This window comes from Narcine bancroftii, chromosome 10 (genome assembly GCF_036971445.1).
Source record: "Narcine bancroftii isolate sNarBan1 chromosome 10, sNarBan1.hap1, whole genome shotgun sequence".
NCBI lineage: Eukaryota > Metazoa > Chordata > Chondrichthyes > Torpediniformes > Narcinidae > Narcine > Narcine bancroftii.
This window is the reverse complement of record NC_091478.1, coordinates 96,060,175-96,083,734: the sequence shown is the minus strand read 5'-3', so window position 1 is coordinate 96,083,734 and position 23,560 is coordinate 96,060,175. Positions and strand designations below refer to the sequence as shown.

At 42.2% G+C, this 23,560-nt stretch overlaps 1 protein-coding gene across 1 annotated transcript in view; it reads right to left on the bottom strand.

Annotated features, from left to right (window-relative positions):
* dync1li2 (dynein, cytoplasmic 1, light intermediate chain 2) overlaps positions 1-23,560 on the bottom strand; it is a 72,014-nt gene that overhangs the window by 13,208 nt on the left and 35,246 nt on the right. The window contains exons 6-11 of the mRNA XM_069902039.1: positions 17,796-17,889; positions 15,591-15,726; positions 15,163-15,274; positions 14,425-14,484; positions 10,560-10,601; positions 8,710-8,812 (exon numbers count right to left, since the gene is read on the bottom strand). Coding sequence (XP_069758140.1) covers positions 8,710-8,812; positions 10,560-10,601; positions 14,425-14,484; positions 15,163-15,274; positions 15,591-15,726; positions 17,796-17,889 — 547 coding nt within the window. The remainder of the gene's footprint in view (positions 1-8,709; positions 8,813-10,559; positions 10,602-14,424; positions 14,485-15,162; positions 15,275-15,590; positions 15,727-17,795; positions 17,890-23,560) is intronic.

Genomic DNA, 23,560 nt, shown 5'->3' with positions numbered 1-23,560 from the left:
CAGATTCTATCACCAATGTGTATATGTATATATTGTAGTGTAGGATGATTGTGATTGGCTGAGAGCATAGCCATGCCTACTGGCAGGTCTTAAAGGATTGCTCCTAGCCAGACCTGATCATTCTGGACTGGTTGACCTACATGTGATACGCTCCAGTCTTCTAGTTAATAAAAGCCTTGACTTGGATCAACAAGCCTTTGATTCTTTCGACGTGCTCTACAGGAGATTATCAGAAATGTGAGGAAGTAATTGAATCTAGATGGCCAGATCTTGGAATAAAATATTTAGGAATTCATATGCAATCAGATATGAAAGATTATTTAAATTAAATTATTTATCTTTATTAAAGAAAATTAAAGAGGATTTGGAAAATGGGAGTATGTTGATGGGTAGAATAAATTGTGTTAAGTTGAATGTTTTCCTCAACTACAATATTTATTTCAAAATAGATTCCAATTTCAATTCCTCAAAAATTTTTTTAAGGAATTAAATGTGTGTTGAAAAAAAAATTCTGAAAAAGGAAAATGGCTGGGGTTTCTTTGGAGAAAGTGACATGAAAATATGATTTAGGAGGTTTACAGCTCTCCAATTTTGAATTATTATAAAGCAGCACAGTTGAAATTTATTAATGTAATGTATGAGTTAACTAATGTTCCAGCATGGGTAAATATAGAACTTGATAAGATAGGAGAAACAGATTACAACATTTTATATAAATGGAATGCAAGATTGTTAATAGCAAATAAAGAAACACCCATGCTGAAACATTTAATTGAACTTTGGAATAAAATTGATAAAGAGATTGGAGGAAGAGGTTTAATGTCTGGAAGAACATCTTCATTTCAAAATAGACTTAATCCATTTTCTGTGGAAAATAAATTTTTTAAAATTTGGCAAAATTGTGGCATTAAGAAAATTGAAGATTGTTTCAAAGACAGGAAATTTATTACTTTTAGAAGAATGAAGGAAAAGTTTAAGATATTGGAAAGTACAAAATTTTGTATTATCAAATTAAGAGACTTTTCTGTGAAATTTTGGTCAAGATTTAGTATTACCAACGGAGAATTATTATTATGTACTCAGGATGAAAAGAAATTCATTTCAGAGATGTACAAATTATTACAAAAGAAGGCACGAAAAGGAGTTCATAAATCTAGACATAAATGGGAAGTAGATTTAAATAAATAAATTGATGAACGTAGATGGATTCAGATATATAGAGAGAGTATGAAAAGTACAATAAATGTGAGATATCGGATAGTTCAATAGAATTTTTTTCATCAGTTATATTTAACACCACATATGCTACATATTATAAATTATATTTATTCAGATTTATGTTTGGTACTTTCTTACATTAAACTTGGTAGTGTTCCACAATTAAACCTTTTTGGTTTGAAATGGGCAATTTATTAGAACGAATAAGTCGAGAAAAATTCCACAGGTTCCAATGTTATTTTCATTGGGAGATATTGGAGGGGGTTAAACCTAAATTAAAACTGAATATGTATCAAGTAAAAATTTGTTCAAATTACCTTGCCAATAGCTAGAAAATGTATTGCTACAACTCTTACACTCAACCTTCTGGTTTGTCCTTCCAAAATGCATCACCTCAAACTTAACCAGATTGAACTCCATCTGACACTTTTCTGCCCAACTCAGCATCCTGCCTATATCCTCTTGTGACCTTCAACAACCTTCAGCTCCATCCACAACTCCTCCAACCTTTGTGCCACCCACAAACTTACTCACCCATCCTTCCGCCTCATCATCCAGGTTATTTATAAAAATCACAAAGTGCAGGGGTCCCAGAACAGGTCCTTGTGGCCCTCCACTCATCATTAACCTCCAGGCAGAATACTTTCCTTCCACTACTACTCTCTGCTTTCTAACTGCAAGCCAATGTTTTTATCCACACAGCCAAGGTTCCACTGACCTCATGACTTTCTGGATGTCTCTCGTGGGGGGATCTTGTCAAAATCCACGTAGACCATATCAACTGCCCTATCCTCATCATTTTCTTTTGTTATGTCCTCAAAAAAGCTCAATTAGGCTCATGAGGCATGCCCTTCCATTCAGAAGCCATGCTATTCTTGAGTAGACTGCACTTCACCAAATGCTCATAAGATCCTATCATTAAGAATCCTCTCCAATAGTCTGCTCACCACTGACACAAGACTCACCAGTCTACAATTCCCAGGATTCTCCTGATTACCACAAGGGAACTACATTTGCCATACCTCTGGCACCTCCCCTGCAGCCAGAGGATTCAAAGACCATAGCTACAACGTGGACTTTCCAAGTGATCAATAATCTTCTCCCTCAATTTTTTTTTTACAGCATCTTCCATCCCACTGATGTTAGGATGACAGCCCACTCCCTGAACTATAGCTCCATGTTTGCTGTCCTACAGTCATCTGGTACGTTTGTGCTTTGCAAAGGTCAAACATCTCCAGCAGATTCCCAGCAATCCCTTCCACTGCCTCCTGCAGCAGCCTGTTATGTATTTGTTGGATACAACCATTTCCAATTCTGCTTACTCAGTCTTAGCTCATTATCCTCACCCTTACATAGAACAGTTAAGGAGGCAACATTTCCTCCTTCAACCATAACTTACCATGAACTTCAGCCACTAGTGGTGATATAAAGGGAAGCAGGGATGTACAAGACATCAAAGCTAGAGGAATGCAGCCTCCGCCAAGGTTTCAGACCCAGGGCGGTAAAGGGATGAAAAACCAAGAATAGAGTTAAAAGTTATTGGATGACTAGGAGACAATATCTTTGGCTTGGCTTCGCGGACGAAGATTTATGGAGGGGGTAAATGTCCACGTCAGCTGCAGGCACGTTTGTGGCGGACAAGTCCGATGCGGGACAGGCAGACACGGTTGCAGCGGTTGCAGGGGAAAATTGGTTGGTTGGGGTTGGGTTTTTCCTCCTTTGTCTTTTGTCAGTGAGGTGGGCTCTGCGGTCTTCTTCAAAGGAGGTTGCTGCCCGCCGAACTGAGAGGCGCCAAGATGCACGGTTTGAGGCGAGATCGGCCCACTGGCAGTGGTCAATGGGGCAGGCACCAAGAGATTTCTTTAGGCAGTCCTTGTGCCTCTTCTTTGGTGCACCTCTGTCACGGTGGCCAGTGGAGAGCTCGCCATAGAACACGATCTTGGGAAGGCAATGGTCCTCCATTCTGGAGACGTGACCCACCCAGCGCAGCTGGATCTTCAGCAGCGTGGACTCGATGCTGTCGACCTCTGCCATCTCGAGTACTTCGACGTCCAAAATTTAATGGACAGAATACAAGAGCCCAGCAAGGAGCAAACCTTCATTGACTACATTGAACTGATAACGAGGTAACATTGTTTGATGGGTTTGATGTATCTTGGACTCAGAGTTTTGAATGGATGGAGGGGGAGGTGGGGGGGGGGGAGGGGAGGAGGGAGTGGGGGGAGAAAACGACACTGTATATATTTGAAAGGAGAAATGTGTATATCTTGAATAATGTGATCTATAGTGTGAAAAATTTAAAAAAAGAACTGATAACGATGTAATTGAAAGCCAGAGAATGACAAAATTAGGTCACTCCAACCCCAAACCATGGCTTTGCCAAAACAAATTCCTGTACTCAATCTCTCCCATGCTAGTTCCCCCCCCCCCACTTTATTTTAAATATTTGTAAGATTTTTTATAACTGAGCAGCTGAATCACCTTGAACATAATCTTAATTTCACAGCACGTGCTAGAGAGTTACTCAAAATTGCTTGGCTCATTTAGCAGCATCTTGTTTCACATTAAGGGTACAAGCAGTACACTGGACTGGAGACAAGATAGGTTGGGTCTGTTAGACAGTTGAGGAGGGATCTGATAGACAAAATTATGAAGGCCTTGGATAGGGTGGATATGAAGAACCTTCTTCCCACGATAACGGAGATTTCCAAAATCAGACTGCAGGGCTTTAATACAAGAGGGAATCTGAGAACATTTGGACTGCACCACCTGAAGCAGGTTCTAAACATTTAAAATGTACAATGACGAGCAACTGGATCTCCAAGATATGAAAAGCTACAAACCAAACACCAATAAATGAGATCAGTAGACAGGCACTCGATGGTCAGCATGGGTATATTTGGACTAAGGGCTGTCTTTGTGCTGTATGACACTGTGACTAACCAGAATAGAACGTGGATCATCAAAGCAGCTTGCTGCAAGGGGAATAGAGTTGTACATGATAAAAAGGGTCATCAGTTGAACAGCAGCATATTTTTCCTAGGGTGGCAATGGCCAATCCCAAGACAACTGTTTCAGGTGAAAGGAGGAAAATTTTGAGGAGACAAAGGTATGCTACTTTTTTTAAAAAATCAACACAGGGAGTGGTGGGTGCATTACCAGGGATGTTGGAGGCTAGTACAATAGGGACATAATTTTTAAAAATTTTTTCTTACATCCATGTTCCTATCGAGAGGGTTATGGACTGAGGGAGGGAAGGGTTAGGTGCTGGAGAAGGTTTATATAGGTTGGCACAACATTGCGAACTGAAGGGCCTGTATGATTCTATGAATGCTGTGCTGACAGAAGTGCTATTCTTTGAAGAAACAACCAGCCTTAGTTTGACTTCTCCATTGGAAGGGAAGAGTAGAATTGGAGACACGGCAGTTGGGATAATGACAACTATTTAAGGGAGTTTGTTTTAAGTAGTTTTTGTTTTAACAAGTCAAGACAGCCCTCTAGTGCTCAGGCTTTTGTTGGTTATTAAATTTAATTTAAATTTAGATGTACAGCATGGTAACAGGCCCTTATTGATTTTAACTCTACAACCCCAAGATATTTACCGATAAATTCAGTCTCACACCACAAGATTTCAACTGGTCACTGAAATTACATTTCATGGAGCCTTGTCTCGCCTTCCCAACTAGTTCTCAAACAAAATTCGATCCAAAGTAGATGAATTGCAGCATATCACACTCACAAGTTACTTAATCACAGTTAAATACTGACTGGAGGAATGGAACCTTAAAGTGCTTTTGGTCCATTGACTCGTGCAGAGCGAGTTCAGCCAGAGGTGAACTGTGCGACTCAGTGAGCTGTCAAAAACCCATTTTAATTATTAATTTTTTTTATTCCAAAAAAGGTTGAGTGAGCAAATTTAGTAACTCAGTAAAATGTCAGGATCTGAGAGCCCATTTTACAAAAGCCAGTTTCTACCCTTTCAATCCTGTTTAAACTTTATTCTTCTCAAGCCCAGAAACACAGCGAAATCTGACAAGCGACTTCTCAGAAAACAAACTGCCCTCTTCCAACACCAGATGAGTTTTTCCCTCTGCCTGATCCCGACCCACATGGAAGTGTAAAGCACAGGAACAGGCCCTTTGGCCCATCACACCGTGCCACCCACCATGCCAACGAACTCCTATTTGCCTGCGTACTCATGACACTCCAAGTTCCTTGAAACCTTCACCTTCCCATTTCATGGCTCATTCACCCACCTCTGAGATTTCCTCCCTCTCCTTCATCCCACCCATCAAGATTCACCATAAAATCCCACTGCTCTTTTAATATCTGCCCAGTAATTCCACATCCCCCTTCTGCTCTTCTATTTCCTTCTTCCACCATCTTCATATGAGACATACTCAAAATAAATTTATCATCTGTTTAGAATCCAGAAAACCTCACCAGTTTTTTTTTTCATGGCAGCAGAGCGGCTAGCACAATGCTACGACAGGGCCAGCGACTCTGTTTCGAATCTGGCACTGTCAGTAAGGTGTTTGTATGCTCCGCTCGTGATCTGCACGAGTTTCCTCCGAGTGCTCCGGTTTCCTCCTACGCTCCAAAAAAATTGGTGGTTAATTGGTATATGTGGGCAGCATGAGCTCATGGGCCGGAGAGGTCTATTACTTTGCTGTATCTCCAAATAAAAAATTTAAAATGTTTAAAATTAAGTCCTCTTATAAATTCTTCTATGGGTGTTACTGTGACTCAGTGGGCAGTGTTTTTGTCAAGGAGTAGGCTGTGTGTCACTGATTTCAGAAATTTGTCTCAGTTGACACTCTCAGCAGAATTCCAGAATTTTACAGCATAGAATCAGGTCCTTCACCCTATCTTGTCTATGCAGATCAAAATAGTGCTATTTGCCAGTGTTCAGCCATTATCCCTCCAAACCTTTCATATGCAAGTATCTGTCAAAATGCCTACCGAATGTTACAACTGTCCTTGTTTCAACACTTCATCTGGCAGCTCATTCCACATACCCACCACTTAATGTGTGTAGAAGTTACCCTTCAGATCTCTTTTAAATCTATCTCCTCTCTCCGTAAATCTATACCCAGAACACTGAGGGAGTAACACATTTTAGATGAGACAGTCATCAAATTTTTTGGTCTTCCCTGACAGGCAGATTAATGTCATTTCAAAAAAAGGTTGCAGCCAATATCCGAGTTAATATTTAAACCCACCAACATCATCACTTAAAAATTCATCATCTCGTTGTAATCACACTCCTGCTGTGGGGTTTGCTGTATGAACATTGGATCCAGCTTTCCATCATTTATACAGTGAAAACACTCCAAAAAGCAAGTTATTGGCTGTAAAGTTATGAAAAACACTGATTAAATGCAAGACTTCCTCTCACTTCATGAGATTCCCCTTGTACAGTAAAACCTCTGGCACCTTTGGGGGATTGGTAGATGCCGGATGAGTGTATTTTCCAATTGCTTGATATTGCCTGTTTAGCAAACTAATGGTGAGGCACGCCAACTTTAAACTTCTATTTTGCCTATTTATTTTCCTCAATTTTGTTTTTGGCTAGTCCTGATAACAAGGATTTTTTTTTCCTGTATTAAGGACAAGATACAATCCTGAAGTAAAAATATTTTGATAGCACAGAACATCACATCTTAAAACAGTCATGGAATTCAGCAAAGATAGATAGAAAAGAAAATAGTTGAACAAAGTGGAACCAGGTGACAAGATCAGAGCCAATATCAAGGGCAGCGAAAACCTGGAACTCTTCCCACAGAGGCTGTTGCTTCTGGGGGAGGTAAATTGGAATTTTCTTGGTGAGCATCGCTAGCCTTCTTGGCAACAGTCAAGCAATGTAGAATACTGAAAACTGGCCATCATTTGATTGAATGACACACCATGCTGGAGATATCAGAACGAGTGAGTTGGTACAAATCCCCCCCACCCTCTAGACCTGGAAAAGCAGAATCACTGATACGTAACACGTTTTGGAACTTTTGAAATTAAAATGGCTGGACTGCCGGAGCTGTTGTTTCTGCTGGTGCAGACCTATTGGGAGCAGGGAGCGGAGATACAGCACTCCCAAGGGGCCCAACCACCTTAGTCCAACTGCCGTCAGTTCCGTATATAGGCGGCTTTAAACAACCTGTTTAATTGGCAGCAAATCACTAGGGGTCACAGACTCCAGGGAAGTAGAGGGACTGGTGCAGGGCACCGGAAAACAGGGAGACCAACCCTGACTGAGAAGGAAAACCAGAGATGACCCAAGAGACAGTGACCATGGCAGTGGACAACCAGTGAGGGGTTCTGCGGCTGAGGAACACATAGGAAGCAGGCTGTTGGTGACTTGAAGAGAGAAAACAACGGAAGCTGCAGTCAAGGGAGTTAAACCAGACAATGGGCTGCTTGGAGACTGGCTGAAAGGTTTCCAGGTATCGAAAAAGGGACACGAGAGGGTGCTGAAGGGTTCCTAATCGTGTCGGAGATTTGGATCTGGAGCTCGGGTTGCCGACTGTTTGGAATGGACTCTGTGTGGCTGCGGAGGCTGGAGAGGATCCAAGGACATTCGCTGACTCTGAGGAGAACTCTCTTTTGCTTCTTTCTCTGTAAGGGGCACGTCAGGCAATTTCTGCCGATAGTGAACCTTCCTGCCTTACGGCAGACAAAAGACAACTTCGTGGTATATGAAGCTGTTTTTATTACATGACAATAAATCTCTTGAGAAGTGACATTTTTAAAGAGTGATTGCAATTTCTTTTTTAGATAGGAGACCACCAGACTTGACAATATGGGTGAACTTCAAAAGCCACATAGAATGGGCAAACAGAGTTGTTCAGCAGGGAACAGGCCCTTCAGCCCAACTCATCCTTGCCGAGCAAGCTGGCATACTGGGTTAATCCCATTTGTCTGCATGTGGTCCATTTCCCTCCAAGCCCTGCCTGTCCACATATCTGTCCAAATGTCTTTTGAACGTCACATGTGCACCCACTTCTATAGCTTCCCCGGCAGCTCGTTCCGGACACACACCACCTGCGGTGATTGCACCCTAGTTGACTCTCATCCTTTCTGACTTCAATGCTGCTTGACACCATTGAGAGCATTGTCTTTGGCTCATCTCAATCATCTAGCTGATTGGGAATGAACCCGCCTCCGGTTCTCATCTATCTTTTTGCCCTCTTACTTCTGGAGATCATCCCCACCCCTTCCTCACACAGCCATTACCATTTTTCCATCTACAGCCACCACAGAAAATGTTTTAAAAAATATATTTTCCACGGCTACACCAACAACACCTAGCTGTAGCAATGGAGCCAGAGATGTAGGATTGAATCAGCATTTCTGTTGTTGGCTCTTGCTGTGCTCAAACTGACTGCAATAACTGATTTTGCTCATGGTTACTTTGTAATCTGTTAAGGAAAATACATGATATTTCGCTCAGGGGCTCATCCATCCAACAGAGCACCTGGCACTGGCACCACTCACCTTTTGGAGTTCCCGATGAAATGGGTGGTACTGCAGTCACCATATTTGTTCCACCTGGTTGTCTTGGGGTCCTGGGGGAACCTCCTGGTTGCCTTGGAGTGTCCTGGAAGAGATCACAATAAAATCAAGATCATCTCCATTTTCAGGATTGGGGAGGCTATTGGCAAGACCAGTGTTTATGCCTAAGCTACTTAATATACAGGTACACGATCCTTTATCTGGACATCCAAAATCCGGAAAGCTCCAAAATCCGGCAAGTGGGGACCGGCGGCCGGGGGAGGCGACCAGGTGACCTGCGGTCGGGGGAGATCTCCGGGTGACTGGAAGGGGGTGGGAGTGGATACGGCAGCACAATTCGGGTGGGTTTTTCGAAATCCGGAAAAATCCAAGATTCGGAATACACTGTCCCCCAAGGGTTCCGGAAAAAGGATCGTGTACCTGTATTTTTAAAAAATACACCATAACTAATTTTGCATTCCGAGAGAATATTTCCCAAATCTGGCATTTGATGCCGATTTTAATTTAACTCTCTTCCCTTACAATGATAAAAACAGAATTAACTTTGCCTTTAACCAGCACAGTTGGCCTCCCTGACTTTCTGTTCATAAAAATCTTACATTCCAGGAACGGGTAAAACCTAAAATCACATCTAAATTAAAATAGCATGCTGGAAACACACCGTGGAGAGAGGCAGAGTTCACTTTACGACTCTAAGATGGTCTGGAACATACCAAGACTGTGAAGGATGCAGTGTGATATGAATTTATCTTCCTTCCATCGGAGCAAAAGATCAAAGAAGTTCTGAGGATATTTTAAAAGTTTTTTTTTTAATATGAAGAACATTTCCTGTCTTGATAGTTCATCCACAGAAAATGCAGTTCCTCTCTCTAACTGTTGTCTGATCTGCTGAGTATTCCCAATATACTCAGTTTTTTAAATCAGATAGATTTGCATTTCAAGAGACTATTTCATGTTTAATATCAAAGATGATCAATTTAAATTGTCAGAAAAGGAGTGAGAATTTTCTGGGGATCTGGGTTAATTGCTTAACTGAGTGGTTGAGGCAGACACTTTTTGCAGTGCAATGAAAATCTGAAAATATATTTAAATGTGAGAGAAGATACAAGAAGGTGTAATTAAGCACTAATCACCAAGGGTTGAGTTCAACAAATACCTGTATATTTAGCAATAAATTCAAATTTTTTTTCATACTATAATATTTTATGGATTGTTCCCATCACCCTCCACCTTCAACTGAAACATTAACTGTTTCTCTCCTCAGATGCTGCCCAATCTGATGAATATTCTCAACATTGTTTATATTTCATATTGCCAGCAGCTGCAGTATTTTGCTTGTGAACCTCTGGTGAGGGTCTTTCACTCTCTGGCAGATCTGCACCATAAACGTGGGCGATATTCAGAATCTCACAACTTGCCTTCCCCCCTGGAGTGCAACCAAATGCCATTCCATACACATCCCTGTAGTATTGTCCCCCTGTGGTAGCATGTTAGTTCAGAATAAATTGCCCATCAGTGAAATGCAGTTTAATCAAGAGCTCTACAGCTTGAACCTCAAGGATCCACTCAACTTTCTTTTAATCTGTGTCTGTGAGTCCAGGAGTGAAAGACCCTGCTACAAGCTCTAGCACTGCTAAGTCTAAGCATCAGAGCCCCAATGTTACTTATGCTAGCAAGATAAAGGAAGCCCACAGAACAGACATCTTAGTTTTGTTTGTTAAGTCCAGAGGAGACAATTTCATGGTAACTAAGACCAACCCCAGAAGATTACTTATTTCTTTTAAAAAAAAATCATTTATCTGATCATTTTTGCCTTTTTAGTTCAGACTTACAGCAGGTCTTGAAGGAGTGGCAGGCTGTTTGGCAAGGAGAGACTGCAAGAAAACAAAGTATTAATGTTAGAATAGATTTGAAAGGAGTGGTATAGTCTCACTGCAGATAGAATTAATGTCAGCATTGCTGCATCTGCAGTAAAGGCAACGCCATTGCTGATCTTGTCCCAGAAGGAGTGGGGTGTGCGACACGTCTCCCAGCACTCCTCCGCAGAGTCCTATTGCCTGGTTGTTATGCCAACAGCCTTTTGCAAGTTTTAATTGCCTGCAGAATAGGACCAGTGTTTAAACAAAAAATCCATGGGTTTGTACCCAAGTTAGCAGACGTGCTTGGCAGCCCTGACCACAAGGGTTACAAGGTCCACAGGATCAGCAGGACGGCACAGGGCACCAGAACAGGAGAACACCACCCTTATCCAAGGAGAAGACCCTACAGATGAGAGACCACAGCAGCAGACCAGTGAAGGGCTCGGTATGCAAAGGGCTCACACAAGGTCACGGGCTGCTAGAAACCGACTTGTTAGAACCATGATTCATGGCTGTGCTAATAGTGTTGGGGGCTCCTGAAATCTCTCAGACATTAACAGCTTCCAAATGCATTTGGGAGTTCAGAACCGGGGCCAAGGAGGGTGACTCAGAGAGCTCAGATTCACCACTAGAACAGACAGGAGGCTGAGCAGCTACAAAGTTACGGAAGCGCAGGAGGTAGCGGCATCAGAGGAGGTGGTAGGATCTGTGGCCACTTGATGTCTCTGACTTCTCTCTCTTCACGTAGGGGCACTGGTCTTTATAGGCAAACGAAAGCGAATACATTTTGTGTATCATGTATATGACGGTTTAGGGACCTTGAACCTTGGTCAAAAAAATAGCTGGAAACCTCACGCAAACTTCACTCGATTGAGGCTACGTTTCAATACACAAGTCAACAAGCAATAAATAAGACACTTTGTATGTAATCTCACTTTGCAGGTTTGGCAAAGGTGGGTATGGAAAGATTCCATAAATCATTTTGATGGCAATACAGGGCATTATAGGAACATAGGAAGTAGGAACAGGAGTAGGCCAAAAATGGCCCATCGAGCCTGCTCCGCCATTCAATATGATCATGGCTGATCTAATTTATGAAATTATAAAATAAAGCCATTAACAATGGAGTGACTGGCTGGTAAATCAGTGGTTTGAATGAATAAAGCAGAGAATGCAAGGTCAAACCCCACTTGTGGGCGATTTTAGCAATACAATTCAATAAGTAAAAAGCTGGCTTTAGCAGAGGTGATCATGAGGCTGTCAAACAGAGGTCACCAATTTGCTTTACTAAAGTTTTGTGAAAATCATTTTCTCTTTTCCTCTGACATTACTCCTAGATGTAACCTCTGTTAATGAGAGGCAGAGAGAAGGTTGTACTGGAAGAGCGATAAAGGTCTCATGAGAGGTCATCTCAACCTCCATGTACCCACAAAAAAATGTTTAAATATTTGAAATGCTGAATTTTCATTCGCACAAAATGCCTATTAACAGAAAATTGGTGAATCAGTTGAGTTTCTAGGACAAGTTGCTCTACACACAGCTTTTCATTTCAGATTTAATGACTGGTATTCAAATTTCCTGGCATCCCTGGTGGGTTTTAAACTAGTGTCTCTGGATCAACTGCTCCAGTCTCCAGGTACTCTTTTGGTAACGACCACTATGTTATTGCATCCTATTGGATTGTTTCCCAAGCAACAATGAATAGCCCCTGTGGTGAGAGTAAGCCTTAAAAGGCTAACAGATGCTGTTAAATCTGAATAAAAGATAAACGAGCTGCAATGTGCAATTTTAAAATATGACCTTCAAATGTACCAAAGTCTCACCCTTCCCATTTCAGTAATGTTTCCACACTTCTGGCCAACATATCACTGTCCTCCTCTAATTCTACTTTCGGCTGCTGGGTCTTCATGCAACAAGATAGGAGTTATATACACGAGTAAAATGTACAAATGACTGAAATTCTTTATTTGCTGCAACCACACAGGAACTGAAAATGCATCAACTACAATAAGACAAGCTGCCACAACACACCAAGGCACAGAATTGCCTCTCTCCTCTAAAAATAATTTACATCGAGCTGTGATGGAAATCAGTCACCTGTCCTAATTTATCATGGGACTCAAATTTAAACCATGAAGCAAGTTTGCATACCCTGTTCTCTCATGGTCGAAAGAGTTTACATTGTCACCAGCAGAGGGCAACATACTCCAGCTTCCCAACCAACACTCTAAAGAAATACTGCGACAGACCATCGAGAGAAACAAAACTTAGTAAATGCTGGAGGAACAGCATCCATGGGAGGCAAAGATAGATCACTGACATTTTGCACCTGATCCTTTCTTCAAGGAATAAGCAAAAAGTAGGCAAGCATCTGAGAGAGAAAGGGGAAGAATGGGAGTGGGAGGAATCCAGACCAACAAAAGCAGTTATTTGGATATGATAAGAGGAAAGGTGAGAATTGATTTTGGCTCTTTGAAAGGAGAGGGAGGGAAGAGACCAGGACACATCAGCAAGGGAATGGGTCTCCTCTTCATCAGAGAGACTGGGCACAGACTGGGAAATTGCTTGACTGTCTGCCACAATAGCATGGTTCTCCCAGTGGTCACCCATTTCAATTCCCTGACCCATTCCCTTGCTGACATGTCTATCCATGGTCTCATGTACTGCCAGACTGAGACCACGCTCAAAGTGGAGGAACAATACCTCATCTTCGTCTGGGCACCTTCCAACTGGATGGCATTAATATTGAATTTTTTCTGATTTCCATTAAAACCCCTCCAAGACCCCTCTTTGTCCTGGTCTCCTTTCCTGTAATTTTCTCTCTCCCCCTCCTTTTCACTCTTTCGCCTTTCATAAAGCCAAAATCAATTCCCACCTTTTCTCTTGTCATATCCAATTAACATCTTTTGTTTGTTGGTCTGGACTCTGCCCCTTTCTATTCTTTTCTCTTTTTCTCCCAGTCTTTATTCAGACACCTGCCTGTTTTTTGCCTATACCTTTAAGAAGGGCTCAGGCCTGAAACATCAGTAATATATCTTTACCTCCTATAGACACCGTGAGACCAGCTGAGTTCCTTTAGCATTTAGTGTTTTTACTAAAATCACAGCGCCTGCAGACTTCTGTGTTTCATTCCATTGAGAAACACAAGAACTGCAGATGCCAGAATCTTGAGCAAACAGCAAGCTGCTCGAAGAACTCAGCTAACCCTTTGAAGAGGGAAAGAAAACCAAACAAAGGGTCCTGAGCTGAAATGATGACTGACTGCAGTATAACTCCGATTATCTAAAATTGGATTCTCAGAAATCTTTAGTTATCTGAAATATTTTAAAAATTTTGGATAAATGAGGATATCTGAAACAAATCAGAAATCCTTGTTTATCTGAAATTGTTTCGGAGCCAAACTGGCTGGGTCGTCAGGCTCCCGGCGACAGCAGCACCAGCGAACCATGGGCTCCTGGGCAGGAGCGTGTCCCTTGGACTCCCGGCACGAGCAGGGCCTCGGTGGGGAAGTGTCAGTGATCAGCGGTGACCAGCATTTTTTTGGGTGAGAATTCAATATTATTTTAATGCTTAAAAAGCCTTAACTTATTATTTAAACAGTTACAAGTGATTTGCTGTTGCGACAGGGCTGTTTTTTTAAAAATTACCAGTTCTCCAAAAAAAACCCATTGATCTGAAATAAGCTTGGACCCAACCATTTTGGATAAACAGAGACATGCTGTATTTCTACCCACAGATGCTGCCCGACTTGCCGAGTCCCTGCAGCAGCTTGTTGCTTTGCCTCCAAGGTTGTTGAGAGAACAAACATATGTAAAAACCTGTAATGGCACACACCTACCTGCTGCTTCATGAGGAAAACCTGCTCATCCTCTGAGGCCACTTCTTTATCATGGACTGGCTGGAAAAAAAAATTATTTGGATCACTGAGGAATGTTGCTCTCACACTGCCAAACAACACTTCAAGAATCACACACAGATATTGATACATTTTCCACCATCTCATTTCTCTTTCCCATTAAGCTCCACTCAGATTCTACCACTCAGATACATATCAGCAGAAATTGACATTGCAAACTTAACCCAGGAACCCACAGATCTTTGGAAGTTGGGAGGAAATCACAGCACCCAGAGAAAATCCCCACAGACACGGGGAGAATGTGCAAACTTCACACAGACAGCACTAGGGACCAGGGTTGAATTCAGGTTGCAGGCGCCGAGACAGCAATTCAAATAGTCGTTACACTGGTGCATATATAACCTCTTACTGAACAATGGGAACAAACAAGAGAGAATATGGCTAATCTGCATCTTTAACTCCAGAAAGACGCCATGCTTTGGTTTTCCTACCCAACAACCGAGTATTATTTATTTCTTTTGTGATAAACCCCATTCCCCCACATCCACCCTTTGCAATCCATAAGCTGGAGGACCACACCACCAGCAGACAACTATGTACCCTGTACCTCGTGACTACTCATCCAAGTCTGAGCCTTGTATTCACTAGATTCCCAGTCCAGTGGGCAAGAAACTGATTTGATGGTACGAGTGTCTTTAACTGAGCACTCATTGGCATTACCTTTTTGATCAGAGGCTTCCCAATGATATCCTGATAGGCATCATCTTGCTTCACCGTTGCAAAGTTTTCATACAAAATAGCAATTTTCTTATCTTTGTCCCATCCTGCAGGACTGAACATTATAGACAGAACCAACAGTAAACCATCACTGGAAATAATTTAATCCTGTAACTCTTAAGATGTTAAGACTTCACCACACCCTCAGACATCAATACAAGCTCCGCACACGAAAAATGCCTTTGAGCTGCAATAATAAAATTAACAATTAGGTCAGCTATGGGTTACATGAGGATTTTCTTTCCTTTTCCTGAGGATGTATGTAAAGGTTGATCATCGATAAATAAAATTTTAGTCATGAATACAGCATGAAAAAATACAAGGCTGCATATATACATGGAAAGTGACATTGAGCCCTGATGGATACTTACATAAAAACTGCATCTTTTTCAACCACCAAGGCAGGTGTAGTAAACTGGAAGTCATACATTTTGTGGACAAGGTATTTGTACAAGAGATCAACATTCTTTTCTTCTTTAATTGACGTATAAATCAAGGCAGCACCGTCTGAAACACTGGTTAAGGAAATAATTTGACAGGGAAATATGTACGAAAGTGAAAGTAAAATTGTTTTCCCTTGCCATTAAATGCACTGATTTACGTTGCCTTGCTACAATGACTGTGTAACAGCTCAATAAGCATTCAACTTACATTTTAAGTTATAAAAGTGAAAATGTTACTTTAATTCTTCAAGGTAACAGAAAAGAACTGCTAATTCAAATTAAAATAGTTTTTTTTTGCTCATTCTTGCACTTAAGTGACCGTTAAATCAACACAGTTGGCTCTCAGCTCAAAACTACTAGTCTTTCAAACCAACATCTGTTGTCTTTGCACCTTAAAACCATTTTCAATTCTCCTGGGTTTCACTCTTATCCAATTGGTAACTGCCATTTGAAACCTATCTGCAAGTAGTTATTGATGAATTCTTCATGTGATGTAGTTTTCACAAAGTTATTGATTATTGGGAGGGGTGAGGCTTGGGTTGGGGCCTACACCAATCAGAAGAAATTATGACATGGGATCCCTCTGGTACCCTAGGTGAGACTATTGGGTAATGAAACTGCACCTTTTGTGGCCTCAGTGGATCAGTTGGTTTGTACAGCCTGAAAATGCCAGGAAACTTCCCACGGAAATTAGGGAGTGCCTTCCTAATATCGCAAAACCAGAAATATATTTGGATTTTATTTTCTGCGTGCCCTTTAAGAAAATGCCAAGGTAAATGAGAGAAGAACAAGGGTGGCAGGGCAGAACTCCTCATCACATTAGGAAGCTCTTTCGCATGTTTCTGAAGAGTTGATCTTGTTAACTCCACCCTCCCCCCACATTTTTTGTCCACTTTCCCATCCCTCCCCCGCTCCATCCTGTTCCACCCATGTTCCCCTTCAGATTCTTCTCCCTTCAACTCCACGTCCACTTTTTCCTAAATGGCTTTCATTCGTCCACCATTGTCACCTTCTCTCATCAGATTCCAGCACTGGCAGTCTTTGTCTTCAGTCATCATTTCCTCCCCACCATGCTGTATGAACTCATCTTCCTCGACCTGACCCCATTGCTTCTCTTGACCTCTATCTCTCCCTTTGTACAAGAGATCAACATTCTTTTCTTCTTTAATTGACCGCCTGTCCATTACCCTTCGCCCTTCCCTGGCTCACTTTTCCCCTCTGGATCCTGACCAAACCCCAAATCTGGACTCATATTGGCTGTCTGCACTCTCAATCTTGAAGGGCTCCAGCTTGAAACATCGCCTGTTCTTTTTCTCCCACTGATACCGCTCAACCTGAGTTTCTCCAGAATACTATTTTTTGCTATAAAATTACTACATTGTCCTGACTATCCATAGATTCATGTACCCATGAGATCAGCCAGGCAGTGCTGGGAATGTGGATAAACATTGTGCGTTCCCCTAGAGTCCTCTCCTGTAGTTTATAGTGAATTGTTTGCCAGCTGGAGCTGGGCTCAGGAACCTTGGCCAGGTAGTTCCATTTGTTAGTTAACCTGTTTATTCTTTATGAACATATAAAATTACATCTGCATATTTTTGTGGCTTGCTAAGTTTTGTTATTATTACCGTTTTAGAAGTTGCACTTGCACTCTTACTGATATTGCAAACCAGGACCCACACTGTACGTATTGTTGCAGCAGAACTGGGATCAGGAATATGGCAGTTGCAATGACAAGTCTCCTGTTTTTTTGCTCTGTGGTGGCCACTAGTTACCAGCTGCGGTGGATGATAAGAACAGATCAAAGCAAGTCCAATTTCTTCCCTACAAGTCTGCTGTAAATCAAAAGCAAACAGTGCTGGACTTGACAGGCTGAAACTAACAGATATTGCAATATCTTCTATGCTGTTGTAGCCTTGATGTCCTTCCCTGCAGTCTTCGAGGAATTTTGTGGTCCACAAGAAATCATAGAACTTGGTTTATATTTTTGCAAAATGAAGACGGCAGCCAATTGGGCAAAATAGAAGACTGCGCTTCCTGTCTACCCCTTCTATCCAGATGTAACCGATGGTGGGATGGAGGACAGCGGATCAATCTCAGCACCACAGTGCCACTCCCTTATACTTTGAAGGATACACTCTAAACAGAATCTACGAATATGTGACTGAATGAAATCAAAGTGCTCGTCCCTGTAATCGTGTTCTTTCTCTAGTACACTGACTGCATCACACTGTAGGAGAAAAAAAGAGATTAGTAACACAAGACAATAACAATCACATAACAGAATGCAGTAACAATCTGCCACAGCCATAAAAGACATTCTAAATAATTTTTATTAACCCTTCTGCCCGTTTCTGCCATGACAGTAACTGGGGTTGAGTGCAAATCCAAAATGTACTGGAGAGAGGGGGGAAAATAAAAATCAGCAAATCACACAGTATCCATAGGAAGGAAAGAGTAGCCAACTTTTGGGGCCTGGGCCCTTCACCAGGTACAAGCAAGTGCCTGAATAAAAAGGTAGGGGGGGGGGGGAAGAGAAACGAGGAGGAAGAGGAAGGGGGATAAGCAGAGGCAAACAATTAAGAGTCAAGTGGGAGGGTAGAAAAGAATAAAGCTGAGAAGTGATAGGAGAGAGGATGGAAGGTAGCTCTCTGAACCGAAGTGCAGTGCCTACAACTGTCTCCAATAAACGAATGACATTCGACATAGGGCACTTCAGGAATGGTTTCTATTCATCTACGTTAAAACTGCGGTCTCCTTATTTTTAAGTTCAACATGAACCTATTTAGAAGCAGAGTCAGAAATAGTCCAGGTTCATTCTGAACGTAAACCACATATTCACACCAATCCTAGACCAACCCCACAAAAAAAAATTCTTCCCACACTCTTAACTTGTCCAGATTGTACCACACCTACCATAGGGGCAACTTGGCAACTTAGGGCGGCCATTAAACCATCCACACACTGCACATCTTTGGAATGGAGGAACCCAGTGTGCCCAGAGGAAATTCACACACAGTGATGGTGCCATGGCAGTGGCTGCAGCAGTTCTTCCAGACCTGATGCTACCACACTGTTAAGTAAGGTGCTGTGCAACAATTCCTAATTGATGAACATTGGACAGTAAAGCGCTGTGGAGATGTGGAGCTGTGGAAATTAAGAACCACGAAGTAAGGTACAGACCTTTGGGAGAAAGCTGCAGGGCTGCACGGCCTGGTCTGCTATGGTGATTGTACCTCTGTGGTGGGGATGAGGCCCCCAGACTTCGACGTCGTTTGCTGCCAGTGGCCAAAGAGGAGATGCTGTGGCGGGTTTTGCGGAGGTGTGCCAAAGTGGGCTGTGTCATGTGCCTGGCTGGGAGGATCGGAGGTCTGAGTGTTGTGCAGTGCAAGTGTCAGGGAGCCAAGAGTGGCTGTGGTCAAATGCCTGACCCAGAGGTTTTGGAAGCTGTGCCATCTCGAAGAGCAGGACCCTGCGTCAGATGGTGGGTTGGTGAGGAAGTCTTTGGGTCTCTATCGCTACTTTGCCGAAGCTTGCAGGCCTGTATGGACATGTGAACTGTGTGGCGGTTCTTCACTTCAAGCTATTAGACTTTTTAAAAATCTAAGTCTACGAAAATGTAACTCGTCTCCACTGTGACTACTGTCTAGTTTTTCATCTTTTACCGTACTGTTGGCACTTTTTAAAAATTCACGATGTAGTTCTGTGCAGTTGTGTTTCAGTCGAGAGTATTTTTTTCATTTGTTTTGTCTGGTGTAGAATTGGCCTAGTCTCGTGTTGTCTATGTTGTTTTTGTGTAATCTCGTGATATGTAGATAGCATTATGGTTTTGAAGGAATGTTATCTCATACTTTATTACAATGTACTACTTTACAGTCTTAAATGACAATAAAGGTATCATAATGTGCAAATTCCATACAGTCAGCACCAGGGGTCAGGACTGAACCCAAGTGCCTGTGGCTACAAGGCAGCAGCTCTACTAGCTGCACCACTTCCCCACCTATTGGGAGAGCAGAGCAACAAGTGCCCACCCTTGGTCAAGACTGCATTCCTGAATCACTCATTTAATAGAGCGGGCTTCTAAATTTCAGAGTAAAGCCTCCTTCAGTAAACGTTAAAGCAAGAAAGTCTGCAGATGCTGGGGTTGAGTGCAAATCCAAAATGCACTGGAGAGAGGGGGGAAAAAAAAAATCAGCAAATCACACAGTATCCATAGGAAGGAAAGAGTAGCCAACTTTTGGGGCCTGGGCCCTTCACCAGGTACAAGCAAGTGCCTGAATAAAAAGGTGGGGGGGGGGGGTGGGGAAGAAAAACGAGGAAGGGGGATAAGCAGAGGCAAACAGTTAAGAGTCAAGTGGAGCATTCAGAGAGGTAAATCTTTAGGTGTAAGGGTGAAGAACCTCTGCCTTTACACTGTTTTCCTTGCTTGAAAGGCCCTATAGTTTGGAGTTCACTGGGCCAGAAATAGGCAGAATATATGTGGAAGCAATACCTTTTGTAAGGGAAGGAGAAGTTGGAAATCTGAAAAGAATAAAATGCAGGGAACACCCTGTGTCGAATGGCCTTTGTGGAGAGAAGCAGAATTAATGTTCTAGCAGAGGGTCTTCAGCCAGATAGTTTGGAGTTCAGGTGGAGAAGAAAGTGTGGCATAAAAGGAATTTTTAAAAAAATGGTCAGCCAATATACTGTGGGCAACTTTCATTTCATCATCTCCAAAGCTTTGTCCCTTTGGTAATTTTTCAGCAATTCTTATAATTGATTTACAACCAAATCCCTTAACTGCTTTTTTTGCAGTTTTAGGTGTAGGTTGTTGTAAACTGGCGTGGATTTGTAGGGCCAAGATGGCCTGTTTCCATGCCATAAACTGTTATATGTTATATGGATGGAAGGTAGCTCTCTGAACGAAGTACAAGGTCAGCAACCCAGTTGGACTTTAATTAACAAAATCACAACTTCATGATCACTTTTAACACTGGTGACTTTTTTAAAAAAAAGTTCAGTCTTTAGATGATTTCACATCCTATGATAGCCAAAACATTGCACCAGATATCACAAGGCAAGCAAATAATGAAAATGATTGTATTACAAAAACAAAGCAGAGCAAAAGACTGAGAAACTCCTTTCACACAAATACAACAGCATGAATTACAGCATCAAGGCAAAGCACAGGAGATGCTGCAAATCTGAAATAACAGATTATGGTGGTAGTGACAAGTTGCACCAAAGTGGCTATTTCTCTATGCTGCATTAAACTGACTCTTTCTCAGTGTCAATAATGAAAATACAAAACAACTCAGATGGGTTTTGGTCGATGGAGGAGCTGTAACTGGCTGGAAGCATTTCAAATTATGGAGTCAGATAATTTCTGACACTTGAAGAAACAGAATTAAATGTAAAGCCATTAGAGCAATCTCCCAATTTATTTCAGATTTTATTAGATTAGTAAATGCAGATAAGTGGAGGTGGCAGCGCTGACGGAGCGACTGTAGCAGCCTCTGACGCAGATCCGCGGGGAAGCGGAGATACAGTGCTCCTGCGGCGTCCAGCCGCCCAGTCAACTGCCGTCAGCTCTGCATGCGCTTAGATAACAGCACCTAATATTTGGCAGCAGCCACGAGGGGCAGTGGAGGATTGGAACAGGGCACCAGAGGAAAGGAAGATCAGGAACCATCTGAGAGGGAGAAGTGGAGGAGATAACCCACGGGGATGGTGACAAACCAGCGATGGGGCTCTGAGGTTGAGAGACCAGCTCATGTGGCGGGTTGCTAGGGACTCAAGGTGAGGAACCCATGGAAGCTGTGGGCTGCTGGAGTCTGCTGTAGTCTCAGACTGGGCTGCAGACTGGCTTGTATTGGCTGGTGGGGTACCAGCTGTTGGAACTGGGATGTGAGGAGGTGCCAAGGGCGCTGAAGGGTTCCTGACCATGTCAGAGGTTTGGATCTGAAGCTTGGGTTGCCGATGGTTTGGACTGAACTCTTTGGTCACAGAAGCACTGGAGGCGAATCTATGGACACTCAATGGCTCTAGGGGGGACACTTTGTTTTTCTCTCTCTCTGACTGCATGTCTGACTGCAAGTACTGTAAGAGGCACTTAGGCAATTCCTACTGGTGGTGAATCTGTCTGCCTTGCAGCAGGCAAAAAGAAATTTCATGAAATATGACATAGTTTTATCACTATGACATTAAATTAAATCTTGAACTACACATTTAAAATCACATTAAATTGAAAATTAAAAAAATTGGAAGCAGAAAAACTAGTGGACTGAGATGGCGTCTTGAAAGGGAAAACTATAGGCACTGATTTGTTCAGCTGAATAGTGTCTTCCCACCAAATGCAATACTTTCCCCACTTACAAAACCATATTGCAGTACCTCATCTTTACCAGGTGGTGTCACTTTGTAACTAAAAGCTATCACATGGATTGGACTTAAACAAGAAAATCTGCAGACACTAGGGTCAAATGCAATACACAAATGCGATGGAGAAACTCAAAAGGTCTTGCAGCATCCACGTTAAAGGTACTTTTGTGCACTGCATCGATTGGGCTGGATCTGCACCCTCAACCAGCGCTTTCACAGACCTGTGCAAAGATACTAGATTCATAAATATTTGTGGGGCCAACTGATTTTTTTTCCTACTAAACAAAGAACACCACCAAATACATTCAGCATTTAAGGCAGCATCAATGGAAAGGGAAGCAAACTTAATCTGGCTGAAGACCCTCTGCTAGAACATTAATTCTGCTTCTCTCCACAAATGCCATTCGACACTGGGTGTTCCCTGCATTTTATTCTTTTCAGATTTCTAGCTTCTCCTTTCCTTACAAAAGGTATTGCTTCCACATATATTCTGCCTATTTCTGGCCCAGTAAAGATCAACTAACCACCAAATAAGAAGGGACTTTCCTGATCTGAATGAGTCAGCTTACAGATCATCTGTGTACTCAGTCATACTCAATCACACCATAAAGAGGACATTAGCAACATCTAATCTTCCTCAACTATCGGGAAACAATTAACCATGCCCCATTAGGTCTTTTGGGGGTGGGATAGTGTAAAAAGAAAATTATTATCTGTAAAGAACATAAAACAGGAAATTAATGAGGTTAAAGAATGTCAAATTTCCTCAGCTGAGAATCAACATTCCAGGGCACAGAAGCCCTGGTTAATCCACAAAATCTTTTGGATCCTGATCCAACTGATGTTGGAGCAGTTCCAACATATTGGAGCATGACAAATTTAAACCCATTTTAAAAAAGAGAAATACAGGAGTTAAAGACCATAAGACCATAGTACTGGTATTAATAAAATATAGTAATGAAACGCTTGGAAAGCATTAACAGGGCTCAAAGTAAAGGCTTATGAAATGGAAATCATGCTTTTGAGTTTTTGTTTTAAAAATGTAATGAATAGGTAACAGAGAACCAGTGGACATGCTGTATTCAGTTCTCATGAGCGGTTAATGTGCAAAATTAAAGCTCATGGGATTGCGGTTAAAAATTGGAATGGAATGAGAATTGGTTGGCAGATAGGAAGAATCAAGAGGCCTTTTCACACTGCGGGCAAGCAGTGACCCTACTTGGATCCAGGTGAAATACCCAGAGGGGCAGGATCTCCCGGGTCTTTCACACCTCTGTCCAAATTCCCTGGAATTTGCCCTCCCCAGCAATTTAGTGGGGGTCCTGCCCCTAGCAATGACGCATTATGCAGGAGGCTACTCTAACCAGAGTACTCAGCATCTTGGAATTGGACCTTTAAGTCGCTCCCGATTGTTCATTCAAACCGACCTTCACTATATGTGAACTGGTTACGGGATTTCATTGTCATGTTAACACAGTGGTACTCAATCTTTTTCTTTCTACTCACATAACACTAAGTATTCCCAATGCCATTGGTGCTCT